Source organism: Peromyscus leucopus, chromosome X (genome assembly GCF_004664715.2).
Source record: "Peromyscus leucopus breed LL Stock chromosome X, UCI_PerLeu_2.1, whole genome shotgun sequence".
Classification (NCBI taxonomy): domain Eukaryota; kingdom Metazoa; phylum Chordata; class Mammalia; order Rodentia; family Cricetidae; genus Peromyscus; species Peromyscus leucopus.
The window spans coordinates 88,057,298-88,071,068 of record NC_051083.1 but is presented as its reverse complement, the minus strand read 5'-3'; the positions used below and the strand labels follow the sequence as shown (position 1 = coordinate 88,071,068).

Genomic DNA, 13,771 nt, shown 5'->3' with positions numbered 1-13,771 from the left:
TTCTCCCAGAAGCTGCAGCTCCTCTCCAGTAACTAGAGAAAGCAAATTCATACAGGGAGAAAGGGGCTCCTTTTGGTCTGAGTTACAAAGGCAACGAATGATTGACAGGACCTGATGTGGTAGGATGAGGCAGGAGTGGGGATAAAGGAGGGGGTCCCGCTCTTGGTGGGAGTGGAATTCCGGGACCCAAGCTGACTGGCAATGAAGCCTCACGTGACCAAGAGCTGACGTGGGCAAAGGTACTTAAAGCCTTGACGGCCATCCCTGCCATCTTCCTCCGGGTACCAACGCTGTTAAGCTGCACACTGCCAGGCAAGAAGAAGAAAATTCCCTCAGAACTGGACAGGTGGGTGTGAGAATGAACATCCTCAGGACCCGGGAGGTTACAAATAGCTCAGGGATGCTGAAAGTCAAGGCCTCAGGCATTTCTGCATCCTCGGCCGCCCCGGTTTTCCAGACCCTGGGATCTCCGGTGCAGCGGATTTTGGTGGGCAGCGTGTGAGGGGAGGAATGGAATGAAAGGACTATCCGATGTATGGGAGAAACCGCTTACTTCTCTCACAGATGTTTTGCGGTTTTGTTTTTGCCACTCGGGCTCAGCCCCCTACTTACCGTGTGGTTTTGAGAGGAGCAGGCAAGAGAAATAAACGTGGCAGCACATTCAAGCCCAGCAAGGAGGTTGGGATCGGGTGGCCGGAGGGGCTTGAAATTTGGAAGCAATCGGTATTTTTCACTCCCATCCTCCCTTTTCAGACACCTTGCTGCCCCAACCCTCCCCCTCCCCCTCCCCTCCCCACCACCCCCTGTCCTTCTAGGGTGCTAGGAAATGGGTGTGCCAGCTTCTGTGGGAGAGATGGCGGATTTGGCGCTGCATGGGCTTCACAGGCTGGGGGATCGTGACAGAATCTGGTATTAAACCGCCATGCTAACTGCCAGGCTGCTTTCCAGACACCTGCGGCCCACGGAGCCCTTCATCCTGGTCTTTTCAGGCCTGAAAAAGGAATTCGGGTATGCGGGCTAAAGAGATGGCGGTTATCTGGGGATTTGGGGTGGGGGGTGGGAGGCGGAGCCCAGAGCAGGGAAATCACGGAAAATCGCGACCCTAAAACTGAGGAGGCAGGCCTAGTGGCCCTTGTTCTGCAAGCTAGTGCTAGGCCAGAAAGATGGGGGATGGAGAACCGCTGAGTATAAGCGAGGAACAGTAGAATATCTGGCAGGAATCCCCCAGGCTGCGTCTTAGCCAGCACTCACGCCTGGCCCCCTCCGCTTCGATGCAGCAGAAGAGGTGTGGCGCTGTGTCTCAGAAAAATGGCGGCCAGGGGTGGGGCGAATTAGAAGGGGGCGTTGAGTGCCTGGGGAGCCTGCGCAAACGGAGGTGGGGGGGAGTGCTGGGGGCCTAGGGAGGTGGGATGAAAGAGGCAAGAAGAATGAAAGGAATTGAAAGGTGGATTTTTTTTTTTTTTTTTTTTTTTTTTTTTTTTTGCCATTGTGGTGTGCAGATAGAAAAAGGCTAACACTAGGGCTCTTGTTCTGGATGATGATATGTCCACCAGGTTCTTAGCCTGCACCCGCAGTCTATATTTCTGCCCTTCAGCCTGTCCTCCGCATGAAGCTCTGACTGAATTAAAGGAAGGGGAAAGACCTCTGAATTCTTGCAGGTCAGTATTTGGGGTGATGACCCCCTGGTGTGGGTATGGCAGAGGCCAGAACATAGAAGCAGAACACCTCCGCCTGCATCTTTTCTTTCTTTAGGACACCTTTGTCCTGGCCTGTCCTTTTTGGTGCAAGGAAAGGGGCATGTGGTATCTATCACTTTAATAGTTGGGGGAGAAAAGGAAGAGTCCTGAGAGATTTTTTTTTTTGGCCCACCAGAATGCAAATCAGGGCAGAAACAACTGTCTCTCTACCAAAGGCTCAAAACCACCTGTCATCTACCCACAGATCCATTTACCTGCAGACTCTGCAGCTGTGAGATCGAGCACGGTGGGAACTGCTCCTGATCCCGGGAAGTTGGTATGTACATGAGCACTATCTGAGGACATTTGAATGGGGGTGGAGGTGGAGGTACTATAGGTGAATCTCAGATCTCCCACTCTCTGCCAGATGTCCATATTACCCCCTCTCCATTTAGGGACAAATAAATGATAGGGACTGGCACTGGGAAGGTGGACTCGAGTTGTAGATAAGACCTGGAGCTGATCTCTACATCAGCAATGTGTAGGTAGGCTTCCACACCTGTGTCCCCAAACTCTCCTCTAAGGTTAGACACAAAGTGAGCCCAAACCCTGTGCCTCTCATTTCTGACATTTGCTCTTACTAGGTCCAGCTCAGCTTGCAGCCTCAGAAGAACTTTCAAACCTGAGCTTGAGAGCCTGGCTTTGACTGGTACATACATTCCACTTAGGCAAGCCGGTAACACAACCTGGATCAGAGAATTGTTCCAAGTGTATCATGAGCCGTGCTCGGGATGCTGGCTGCGTAGCTGCTGGAATAGTGATCGGGGCTAGTGCCTGGTACTGTGTCTACAAATATACTAGAGGAAGAGACCAGAAGAAGAAGAGACCAGCCAAGCCCAAGAACCGGGCTTCGGTGGGTACTGGAGCCAGAGCTAGAGCTGGGCTAAGAGCTGGATTCACAATTGACCTTGGGCCAGGATTCAATACCCCAGCCCTGGTGAGTGTTGAGGCAATGAATAAGGCCCAGGAAGAGACATCCACTCTTGCCAAAGCTGCAGCTGAAGAAATGGTGCCAGCTGCACCCAGCCCTAAGGTTCAGAATGGGGCCGAGAGTAAGGTCCAGGCGGCCAATGGGACTGGGACTGAGCCTACTAAAGTAGTCGTGACTTCAGCTGCCTGTCCAGTTACATCCCCACCCAAGGCGGCAGAGGTCCGCGCAGCTGCAGGGGCCCCAGAAATAGTAGTGGCTCCCAAAGTGGCAGGAGCTGCCAGCAGCACACAGGCTTCTGGAGCAGCAGCACTCCCTGGGCCAGCAATGCTTCCTGGGGCAGCCCAGTCTCCTGGGCCGGCAATACCTTCCCCATCAATAGCACCTCCGATGCCAGCAGCACTTCCGTGGGCTGTAGCGCCTCATGTGGTAGCCCAGTCTCCTGGGCCAGCAGCACCAACCATGGCAGTCCAATCTCTTCTGCCAGCAGCACCTTCCTGGACAGTAGTAGCACCTCCTGGGGCAGTCTATATTCCTGTGGCAACCCACTTTCCTGGGGCAGCAGCAGCAGCAGCTGCTACTGCCAGAATAAGCCAGTCTCCTGGGACAGTGGTGCCTCCCCTTCCACCCCCGTCTCTTGGGGCAGCAGCAGTGCTTTCCAGGGCAGTCCAGTCTTCTGTGGCATCAGCGCCTCCCAGAGCAGTCCAGTCTCCTGGGGCAACAGTGCATCCTGGGGCAGCCCAATCTCCTGGGGTAGTAGTGCCTCCCAGGGCAGTCCAGTTTTCTGGGACAGCAGTGCCTCCCAGGACAGGAGCCCCTTCTGGGACAACAGTGCCTCCCAGGGGGGCAACAACTCCCAATGCGGCAGCATTTGCTAGGGCACCAGCATCTACCCAGAGGGCAACAACCACAGGAGCCATGCAGGTCCCTAGGGTGGCAGCACCTACCAATGCCACAGAGACTCCTAGAATAGCAACACCTGCCACGGTGGCTGAAGCCTCTCTGCCAATGCTTTCTGGGGCCGCAGAGACTCCTGGGACTTCAGGGTCCTCTAAGACAGCAGCCACTGGCAAAAAAGCAAGCCCTGGAGCTCACACTGGTGCTATACCTAAGGCTGGATCAGCCACTGGCGCTGTGCCCAAGGGTGGAGGCAAGGGTGGAAACAGGAACCGGAATGGAGGCAAGGGCAAAAACAGGAAAAACAAGGTTGAAGTGGATGAGTTGGGGATGGGCTTTCGCCCTGGTGATGGAGCTGCAGCAGCCGCTGCAGCTTCTGCTAATGGGGGACAGGCTTTCCTAGCAGAGATTCCTGAATCTGAGGAGGGGGAATCTGGGTGGACTGATACAGAGTCAGATTCAGACTCTGAACCTGAGGTTCAGCAGAGAGGGAAGGGCAAGAGAACCATTCCCATGCATAAGCGCCCCTTTCCATATGAAATTGATGAGATTCTGGGTGTCCGAGATCTCAGGAAAGTCCTAGCCTTGCTTCAGAAATCAGATGACCCCTTTATCCAGCAGGTAGCCCTGCTCACCCTGAGCAACAATGCCAATTATTCATGTAATCAAGAAACAATTCGAAAGTTGGGAGGCCTCCCGATTATTGCTAACATGATCAACAAAACTGACCCCCACATTAAGGAAAAAGCCTTAATGGCCATGAATAACCTGAGTGAAAATTATGAAAACCAGGGCCGACTGCAGGTATACATGAACAAAGTGATGGATGATATCATGGCTTCTAACCTGAACTCAGCAGTACAGGTAGTTGGGCTAAAATTTTTAACAAACATGACTATTACTAATGACTACCAGCACCTGCTTGTCAATTCCATTGCAAACTTTTTCCGCTTGTTATCTCAAGGGGGTGGAAAAATCAAGGTTGAAATTTTGAAAATACTTTCAAATTTTGCTGAAAATCCAGACATGCTCAAAAAACTTCTTGGTACCCAAGTGCCATCATCATTTAGTTCCCTTTATAATTCTTATGTGGAATCAGAAATTCTTATTAATGCTCTTACTCTATTTGAGATTATCTTTGACAACCTCAGAGCAGAAGTGTTCAACTACAGAGAATTCAACAAGGGTTCCCTGTTTTACTTATGTACTACATCTGGGGTGTGTGTTAAGAAAATCCGAGCCTTGGCCAATCACCATGACCTCTTGGTGAAAGTGAAAGTTATCAAACTGGTAAACAAATTCTGATTGCTCTGTGTCCTCAAGATCTGTTATTTCTCAGTTTTCCAATCTGGAAGCATTAAAAATGAGATGTTATTGCTTTTCTCCTTGTGTGAATAGTAAAGGGGTCTTTTCAGCTGCCAGTTTAGAAAAATGTGTCATTCAGAGTGATGTTGTCTGTGACAGTCACCAGCTTTAAGCTGATCCATTTCCTGAATACCAAATAGTCCTGTAGTCTTGTAGTTCTGTAGTCCTGTAGTACTGAAGACACATTTGTGATTTGAATTGTGTTGCTTGGGTGGAATATTTTTACTGGGTCCTCTATGTGAATTGATAATGAACCTGTCCGTGAATGGCCTACTCTGCTCCTACTTGTTTTGACTTGAATTTTGTCACCAAAGACTTCATATGTGTATCATCAATAAAGTTGTGTGTTGCAAATGGCAAGAAATTGTTCTCGTGCTTGAATTAAAAGTCTAACTGCAGAGGTAAGGACCGTGATAGACTGCTAATAGTACCTGGGCACCTGCTCAGTGTCAGATACTTGCTATCTGGGAGGGTGGAGCAGAACTTTAATGAAGGATGCACTTAAGCTGAGCCTGAAGGACAGCATAGAAGGTGGCCTGGGAAGGAGAAATTGTATAAAGAAAGGCATAGGGGCGAGAATTCTGTTCCTATGATAGGGAGGAAGGTAATTTCCATGAAAGAGGACTGATAAAGAATAAAAAATGAGAACTTAGAGTGAAGACTGTTATTTTTGTTCGTTTGTTTTTAAGGTCTTAAACCCTCAGCTTGGGTACCAAAATATCCTGTCATTCAGGGAGTAGCAGAACATTTTTAAAATATACATATATAAAAGGAAAATCAGAGCTGGGAGATAGCTCAGTTGGTAAAGCCCTTGCCTCACAAGTGTGAGGATTTGAGTTAGGTTCCCAGAACCCACTTAAAAATGCTGTGTGTGATAATGCCCACTTGTAATCTTGGCCCTGGGGGTGAAGAGACAAGAGGGCCCCTGGGGCTCAGCGGCCAGCCAGGCTAACCTAATTGATGAGCTCCAGCTCAGTGAGAGACCCTGTCCCAAAGCAGTAATGGAATTCCTGAGAATAGCACCTGAGATTGCCCTCTGGTCTCTACAATATGTACACACATATGAATACAAACGTAAAAATGAAAATAAACTGGTGGCAATGTGCAAGATGGATTGAAGCTGGCATGGGTAAGGGGTAGAGATAAAATGAGAGTAATTGTTTGAATGTTTTAATAAACCTAGGCTGAAATGATGAATGGTGAAGTGGGGTGGTAATAAGACACATGTGCACACAAGCAAACACACACACACACACACACACACAACACACACACACACACACACAAGACCTGCAACCTGACAAGTTCTGACAGGGAAGAGCTCTCTTTTTTATTATTTTATTTTACAATATAATTTAATTCTACATATCAACCATGGATTCCCTTGTTCTCCCACCTCCCGCCCCCTTCCCTTCCCCCAGCCCACCCCCCATTCCCATGTCCTCCAGGGCAAAGACTCCCCCGAGGACTGAGATCAACCTGGTATACTCAGTCCAGGCACGTCCAGTCCCCTCCTCCCAGATTGAGCCAAGCATCCCTGCATAAGTCCCAGGTTTCAAACAGCCAACTCATGAAATGAGCATAGGACCTGGTATCACTGCCTAGATGCCTCCCAAACAGATCAAGCAAATCAACTGTCTTACCTCTTCAGAGGGCCTGATCCAGTTGGGGTTCTTTCAGCCTTTGGTTCATAGTTCATGTGTTTTCATTCGTTTGGCTATTTGTCCCTGTGCTTTAAACCAACCTTGGTTTCAACAATTCTCGCTCATATAAACCCCCCTCTTTCTCGCTAATTAGACTCCCGGCGCTCCACCCAGAGCCTAGCCATGGATATCTGCATCCAGATTACTCAGTCCTTGGATGGGGTTTCTGGCACAACTATTAGGGTGTTTGGCCATCCCATCACCAGAGTAGGTCAGTTCGGGCTGTCTCTCGACCATTGCCAGCAGTCTTTTGTAGGGGTATCTTTGTGGATTTCTGTGGGCCTCTTTACACTTTGTTTCTTCCTTTTCTCATGTGGTCTTCATTTACCATGGTCTCCTATTCCTTGTTCTCCCTTTCTGTTCTTGATCCAGCTGGGATCTCCCGCTCCCACAGGCTCTCTTTCCCTCGACCCTCGCCCTTCATTACCTCCACTCATGTCCAGGTTGTTCCTGTAGATCTCAGCCATTTCTCCGTCATTGGGCAATCCTCGTGTCTTTCTTGGGGTCCTGTTTTCCAGGTAGCCTCCCTGGTGATGTGAGTAGCAGTCCAGTCATCCTTGTTCCACCTCTAGTATCCTCCTATGAGTGAGTACATACCATATTTGTCTTTCTGAGTCTGGGTTACCTCACTCAGGATGATTTTTTCTAGATCCATCCATTTGCCTGCAAATCTCATGATGTCATTGTTTTTCTCTGCTGAGTAGTATTCAATTGTGTATAAGCGCCACAATTTATTTATCCATTCTTCAGTTGAAGGGCATCTAGGTTGTTTCCAGGTTTTGGCTATTACAAACAATGCTGATATGAACATAGCTGAGGAAGTGCTCTTGTGGTATGATTGAGCATTTCTTGGGTATATGCCCAAGAGTGGTATAGCTGGATCTTGGGGGAGATTGATTCCCAATTTTCTAAGAAAGCACCATATTGATTTCCAAAGTGGGGCAGGTCATAGTCAGATGTGGCAGTTACTTGTTGCCACACTAGGGGCAGTACTTCAAGGTCAAAGCTGGAACAGCTACTCACTACACTTTATAGGTGTTCAAGATACATTATTTTATTTTATTTTATTTTACAATACAATTCAATTCTACATATCAGCCACTGATTCCCTTGTTCTCCCCCCTCCTGCCCCCCTTCCCTTCCCCCAGCCCACCCCCCATTCCCATCTCCTCCAGGGCAAGACTCCCCCGAGGACTGAGATCAACCTGGTATACTCAGTCCAGGCAGGTCCAGTCCCCTCCTCCCAGATTGAGCCAAGTGTCCCTGCATAAGCCCCAGGTTTCAAACAGCCAACTCATGCACTGAGCATAAGGACCCGGTCCCACTGCCTGGATGCCTCCCAAACAGATCAAACCAATCAACTGTCTCACCTGTTCAGAAGGCCTGATCCAGTTGGGGGCCCCTCAGCCTTTGGTTCATAGTTCATGTGTTTCCATTCGTTTGGCTATTTGTCCCTGTGCTTTATCCAACCTTGGTTTCAACAATTCTCGTTCATATAAACCCCCCTCTTTCTCGCTAATTAGACTCCTGGAGCTCCACCCGGGGCCGAGCTGTGGATCTCTGCATCCAGTTCCCTCAGTCATTGGATGGGGTTTCTAGCACGACAATTAGGGTGTTTGGCCATCCTATCACCAGAGTAGGTCAGTTCGGGCTGTCTCTCGGCCATTGTCAGCAGTCTATTGTGGGGGTATCTTTGTGGATTTCTGTGGGCCTCTTTAGCACTTTGTTTCTTTCTTTTCTCATGTGGTCTTCATTTACCATGGTCTCCTATTCCTTGTTCTCCCTCTCTGCTCTTGATCCAGCTGGGATCTCCCACTCCCCGAAGCTCTCTTTCCCTTGACCTTCGCCGGGAAGGGCTCTATTAAGCAACTGTGAGGACCACATAGTGACCAAATGAATTCTCATTTAAGATGGGAAAAAATCAGAGCAATAGAATGGCCTTTGGTGCTGACCCCTGGTAGGTTTCTCAAAGCTAGAGGTCAGCGCAGCCCTCCGAAGGAAAAGGAGCTGTGGTGAGGTTTTTCTTGTACCCTCACCCCTACTTCTTAGTTTCTAAGTACACATTCTTTCTTCTCTATCTAACCCATTGAATCAATGAAGAAAGAAAATAGAAAGACCCTAAAATATTTTCTATACCCAGCCTGTTTTGCTGACATTCCAACAAAACAATTTATGGAGCTTTGGCTCAATCACCTGTAACACACACACAGAGGATGGGGGAGATCTATTACACATCATGACGTCTCGAGATAATATCACCATGTTACATACCTGATAATTGCTGTGATAGATTTTATGTGTTCTAATAACAAAAAGTAGATGTGACATATTTTTATAAAATAACTTCATTTAACCATCTCGTAATATGTATGTGTATCAGAACATGATTTTGTGCACAATAATATAATCAGTATTTCTCAATTCAGCTAAAAATTTTAAAGCTAATATACTTCTATATAAACATTATACTTGATCATAGCCAAAAGGCAGAGAAGGAGTCTATACTCACATTGAAAGACAGGATTTTTTAAGAGTTTATGATACATCATTAAGGTTCACACAATTGAAATCAGTGAAAAATTCTTTCAGATATTTAGTCTGTAGATTTCTATGTATTCCTTACATAAACTGAGATCCTATCACACATCAGTAGTCCTCAATGTGTAGACCACAGACTATTGCAGGTTCCTGAAAACGTATGGTCAAAACCAATCTAAAAACAATCCTAACGTGTCATTTACTGTTTTCACAGGACTGACATTTGGTACCAGATTGCCAGTGTCATAGCAGGATCAAGACAGTGAAGACAAACTACACTAATAATAATTGCATTTTTTTTTACAGTGGCATACTCAAATTCTTAGAATCAGTTTTATTTTTAAATGTTTTGATAAAATCCTTATTGATTATGAAATCACCCATATGCTAAACTTCAATGCTTGAGTGCATGTCCTTCAAATATTCTGTGTGACCAAATAGGAGGTACACTCAAAACAGTGTACTGCTATCTTAAGTCAATGGTTTCTTGAAGAAAAATATTCATACAATTATTTAAGTTGGTGGTTCTCAACCTGTGGGTCTCAACCCATTTGGGTTGAATGACCCTTTCACAGGGATCTCATATCAAATATCCTGCATGTCAGATATTTACATTATGATTCATAACAGTAACAAAATTGCAGTTATGAAGTAGCAACAAAAATAATTTTATGGTTAGGGGTCACCATAACACGAGGAACTGTATTAAAGGGTCGCAGCACTAGGAAGGTTGAGAACCACTGATTTATTTAAGTTGAAGTAGCTATCGGTCATGGAACATCATTTTTACTTAAGGATGACTTTCAGTTAATCTATAGCTTTGCACACATGAATTTGGCAGACATTTTCTTGAACGATATCTGAAAACCCTTTGAGGAAATCATTTCACAGGACTTGTCCCCAACAATAAAACCTTAACTTTTAGGAAGAGCAAAATTTTGGAGAAGTAGAATGCTCATCTGTAAGCTTGATTGTTTACAGTACTTGAAAATTGTTCTGGGGACATTAGTAATCATAGCAAAGGTAGTGGCCTTTCCCGGATTTCCATCCTTCTAGGGAAAAGCTAAACAAAGGCTTTGGAGCCTAGAATTGCTCTTACCCAGTTTTAATGGTATTGTGCCCATGACATTCAATAAGTAATAGCATTGCTGTGATGAAGATAGACTCATCCTTAATAAGGAGAGTCTGAAAAGATGTCAGTCCTGACATAGTCATTTCTTTTCTGCATGACTTACAGTTTGTATTTGAGCTCATACACTGCAGAGGGGTACACCAGAAGCCGTTAGCTTAATCCCAGTTGCCGAGGTAATCACTGGCATCTTCCTTTGCTCTGATTGACACTGGAAACTTCTATCCCCTTAAATGAAACCTATTCTGTACAAAATGTATGTATCCTGGCTTATGAATGAGCAAAATAATCCTATAATAGACATTTTATTCTCAAAGTCTAGATTTGAGTGTCTTAAATCACATCCCATGTGAAAATCAACAGCATAAAGTAGAGATCTGGAGCTTAAAACAGTCGTTCTTTAAAGTATTTAACTTAGTGCAATAATAACAATAGGCACTAGAAACTGGGCATCAGCTGTGTGTTATTTTATTGTTCCTGAAACCTGACCACTGAAACCTTCCTTACGAATTGGATGGGATCAGTTTTTTCTAAGAACACTGAGAACTTTCCTAGTGAAAACAGTGAGTAGGCCTGAAGGGGGATTCAACATAAAAGATAAAGAAATTAAGGAAGCTTAGTATAAGAATCCCTTTCCACTTCAAACTGTCAGAAGACCTCTGAGGGAATAGGTTTCTAAATTAAACTTATTCATTACTTAAATGTAATATAAGTTGAATTTACCACCTTGCCTGATCTCTTTGGTTGAACTAAGAATACTGTAACTGAAATAAGTGATCTAGGAAATCTTGAGCCTCTTTGGGCTTTTAAAAAAATTAGTTCCCTGGGCATATACCCAAGGAATACTGATTCATACCATAAAGATACATGCTCAGCTATGTTCATAGCAGCACTATTTGTGATAGCCAGAACCTGAAAAAAACCTAGATGCCCGTCAACGGAAGAATGGATGAAAAAAATGTGGTACATATACACAATGGAGTACTACTCAGCAGAGAAAAACAATGAAAGCATGAAATTTGCAGGCGAATGGATGAAACTAGAAAAAATCATCCTGAGTGAGGTAACCCAAACCCAGAAAGACAGTCATGGTATGTACTCACTCATAAGTGGATTCTAGATATAAAATAAAGAACAATCAGACCACAACCCACAGAACCATGGAGGCTATATATATAGCATGGAGGTCTCTAGGACGACTGTGGCTTATAATAAATTTCGGTTTTACTCAATTATTGAAAAAATAGCCAAATGAATGGAAACACATGAACTATGAACCAAAGGCTGAGGGGCCCCCAGCTGGATCAGGCCCTCTGAATAGGTGAGCCAGTTGATTGGCTTGATCAGTTTGGGAGGCAACTAGGCAATGGGACCAAGTCCTGTGCTCAGTGCATGAGTTGGCTGTTTGAAACCTGGGGCTTATGCAGGGACACTTGGCTCAGTCTGGGAGGAGGGGACTGGACCTGCCTGGACTGAGTATACCAGGTTGATCGCAGTCCTAGGGGGAGGATTTGCCCTGGAGGAGGTGGGAATGGGGGGTGGGCTGCTGGGCGGGGAGAGAATAGGGGAACTCGTGGTTGATATGTAGAACTGAATGGTATTGTAAAATAAAATAAATAAAATTAAAAAAAATAGTTCCCACTGTTTCCTGATGAGGAGGAAAATAGAAAATTGTCTCATATAAGACTCTAATTTTGAAATTTTAAAATACATTAGGTCTGAGGTTAAGACAGCAATATAAGAAAAAAGAAGAGGGGCCTAGAGAAATTTCTCAGCAGTGAAGGGCCAGAGCTTGGTTCCCAGCACCCACATTGGACATCATTTATAACTCACTCCAGGGCTCTTGATACTCTCTTCTGGCCTCAGTGGGCACCTGCACTCACATTCACGGGCCCTCATGGAGACAGACACATGCACACAGAGTTAAAAATAAAATAAAATCTAAAAGAAGAACCAAGACAATTAAAGATTTTTAATGAGCTTTATTTTTTAATATAAAATCAGTACAAGTTAGTCATTGAGAATCACAACTATTATTTTTTATTAAAGTTTTTCATGTATTTTACTTACCAACCACAGTTTCCCCTCCCTCCTGTCCTGCTGTCCCCTCCCCTCACCCCCATGCACTCTGTCTCCATTCAGAAAGGGGCAGCCCTCCCATGGGAGTCAACAAAGCATGGCATATCAAGTTGAGGCAGGACCAAGCTCCTCCGCCTGCATCAAGGCTGAGCAGGGCAACCCAGCATGGGGAACAGGTTCCAAAAAGCCAGCTCAAGCACCAGAGACTCACAACTAGTATTATAAATAATATGTTGAACAAAGTTGAAGGGTAAAGTTTCAAGATCAGCCACTAAAATAACAGACATGGAATGTATCAGGCCAGGAGAAGTGTGTGCTGCATGAGCATGGGGACTTGAGTTTGGACTCTCACATAAAAGGCAGAGAACCTCAGCGCTGGGGAAGTAGAGTCAGGAAGATCTCTAGAGTTCATTGACCAGTCAGTCTAGCCAAATTGATGAGCTCCAAAGATTCAGTAAGAGAGTTTGTCTCAAAAATTAAGGTACTGATGAAGTACATCTAGACAGACAGACAGACAGACAGACACACACACACACACACACACACACACACACACACACACAGAAGGGGTGGAGGGGGGAGAAAATGCATGTCTAAAACAGCAAAGAAATAAAATTCACTCAGGAGAAAAGCATGTTTAATCCAAAAGAAAATGAGAGATAAAAATGAAGCTTTTGAAACAGCAGAACAAAGCACACAATTCAAATGTATTAGCAACCACAGTGAGTGAAAATAGACTGCATCCACAATTTTAAAAAATGCCATCCAAATTTGAAAATCCAGCTGCATGCTGAGGAGTAAGCAAAGAGAAACTTTGTAACTAAAAGACACAAAAGGTTAAAATATACAAGCACTAGGTTGTTAAACTCAGCAGAGTTAAAAACACCTTTAAAAAGACTTTGAGATGAAACTTTATTATAATAGAAGGGGTGAATGCTCAAACAAACTGCTTTACATCGACACCATGGAATACTACTTGTCAATGAAAATGTACTATTGTTACAAACAACTTGGATGGATCTCTAGGGCATTGTACTGAGGAACATATCAAAAAGGTACATATTGGGCTGGTTAGACATCTCAATGGGTAAAAGAGCTTGGGGATTGAGTTCAATCCCCAAGACCCACATGGTGAAAGGAGATAACCAACTCCCAGAAGTGGATCTCTAACCTTCACATAAGCACTCTGGTATGAGTGCACATGTACCCATACACAGAAGACAGACAGACAGACAGACAGACAGACACATGCACACACACACACACACACTCATGCATGCACACATACAGACCACAAAAATATATGTAATTTAAAATATTTTTAATTTTTATATGTGTATGAGTGTTTTGTCCACATGTATGTCTGTCTATACACTGTATGAATGCTTACTACTCA

General features: G+C 45.1%; 1 protein-coding gene across 6 annotated transcripts; it reads left to right on the top strand.

Moving 5' to 3' along the window:
* The first annotated feature begins 240 nt into the window (after positions 1 to 240).
* On the top strand, positions 241 to 5,286 carry Armcx2 (armadillo repeat containing X-linked 2). Of its 6 annotated transcripts, none has more exons than XM_028860491.2 (5): positions 241 to 346; positions 754 to 1,008; positions 1,595 to 1,658; positions 1,942 to 2,013; positions 2,321 to 5,286. In XM_028860491.2, exon 5 carries the CDS (start codon positions 2,452 to 2,454, stop codon positions 4,864 to 4,866), a length of 2,415 nt encoding a protein of 804 aa, XP_028716324.1. In that variant the 5' UTR covers positions 241 to 346; positions 754 to 1,008; positions 1,595 to 1,658; positions 1,942 to 2,013; positions 2,321 to 2,451; the 3' UTR covers positions 4,867 to 5,286. The 6 variants fall into 6 exon arrangements, with proteins under 6 accessions (XP_028716324.1, XP_028716322.1, XP_028716325.1 ...); XM_028860489.2 differs by having other exon boundaries at positions 1,554 to 1,658; XM_028860492.2 differs by having other exon boundaries at positions 1,500 to 1,658; positions 2,405 to 5,286.
* The last annotated feature ends 8,485 nt before the right edge of the window (positions 5,287 to 13,771 follow it).

What these genes read in the sequence shown, in the direction of transcription:
- Armcx2 (XM_028860491.2), top strand. Translation starts at nt 2,452, where the DNA reads ATGAGCCGTGCTCGGGATGCTGGCTGCGTAGCTGCTGGAATAGTGATC.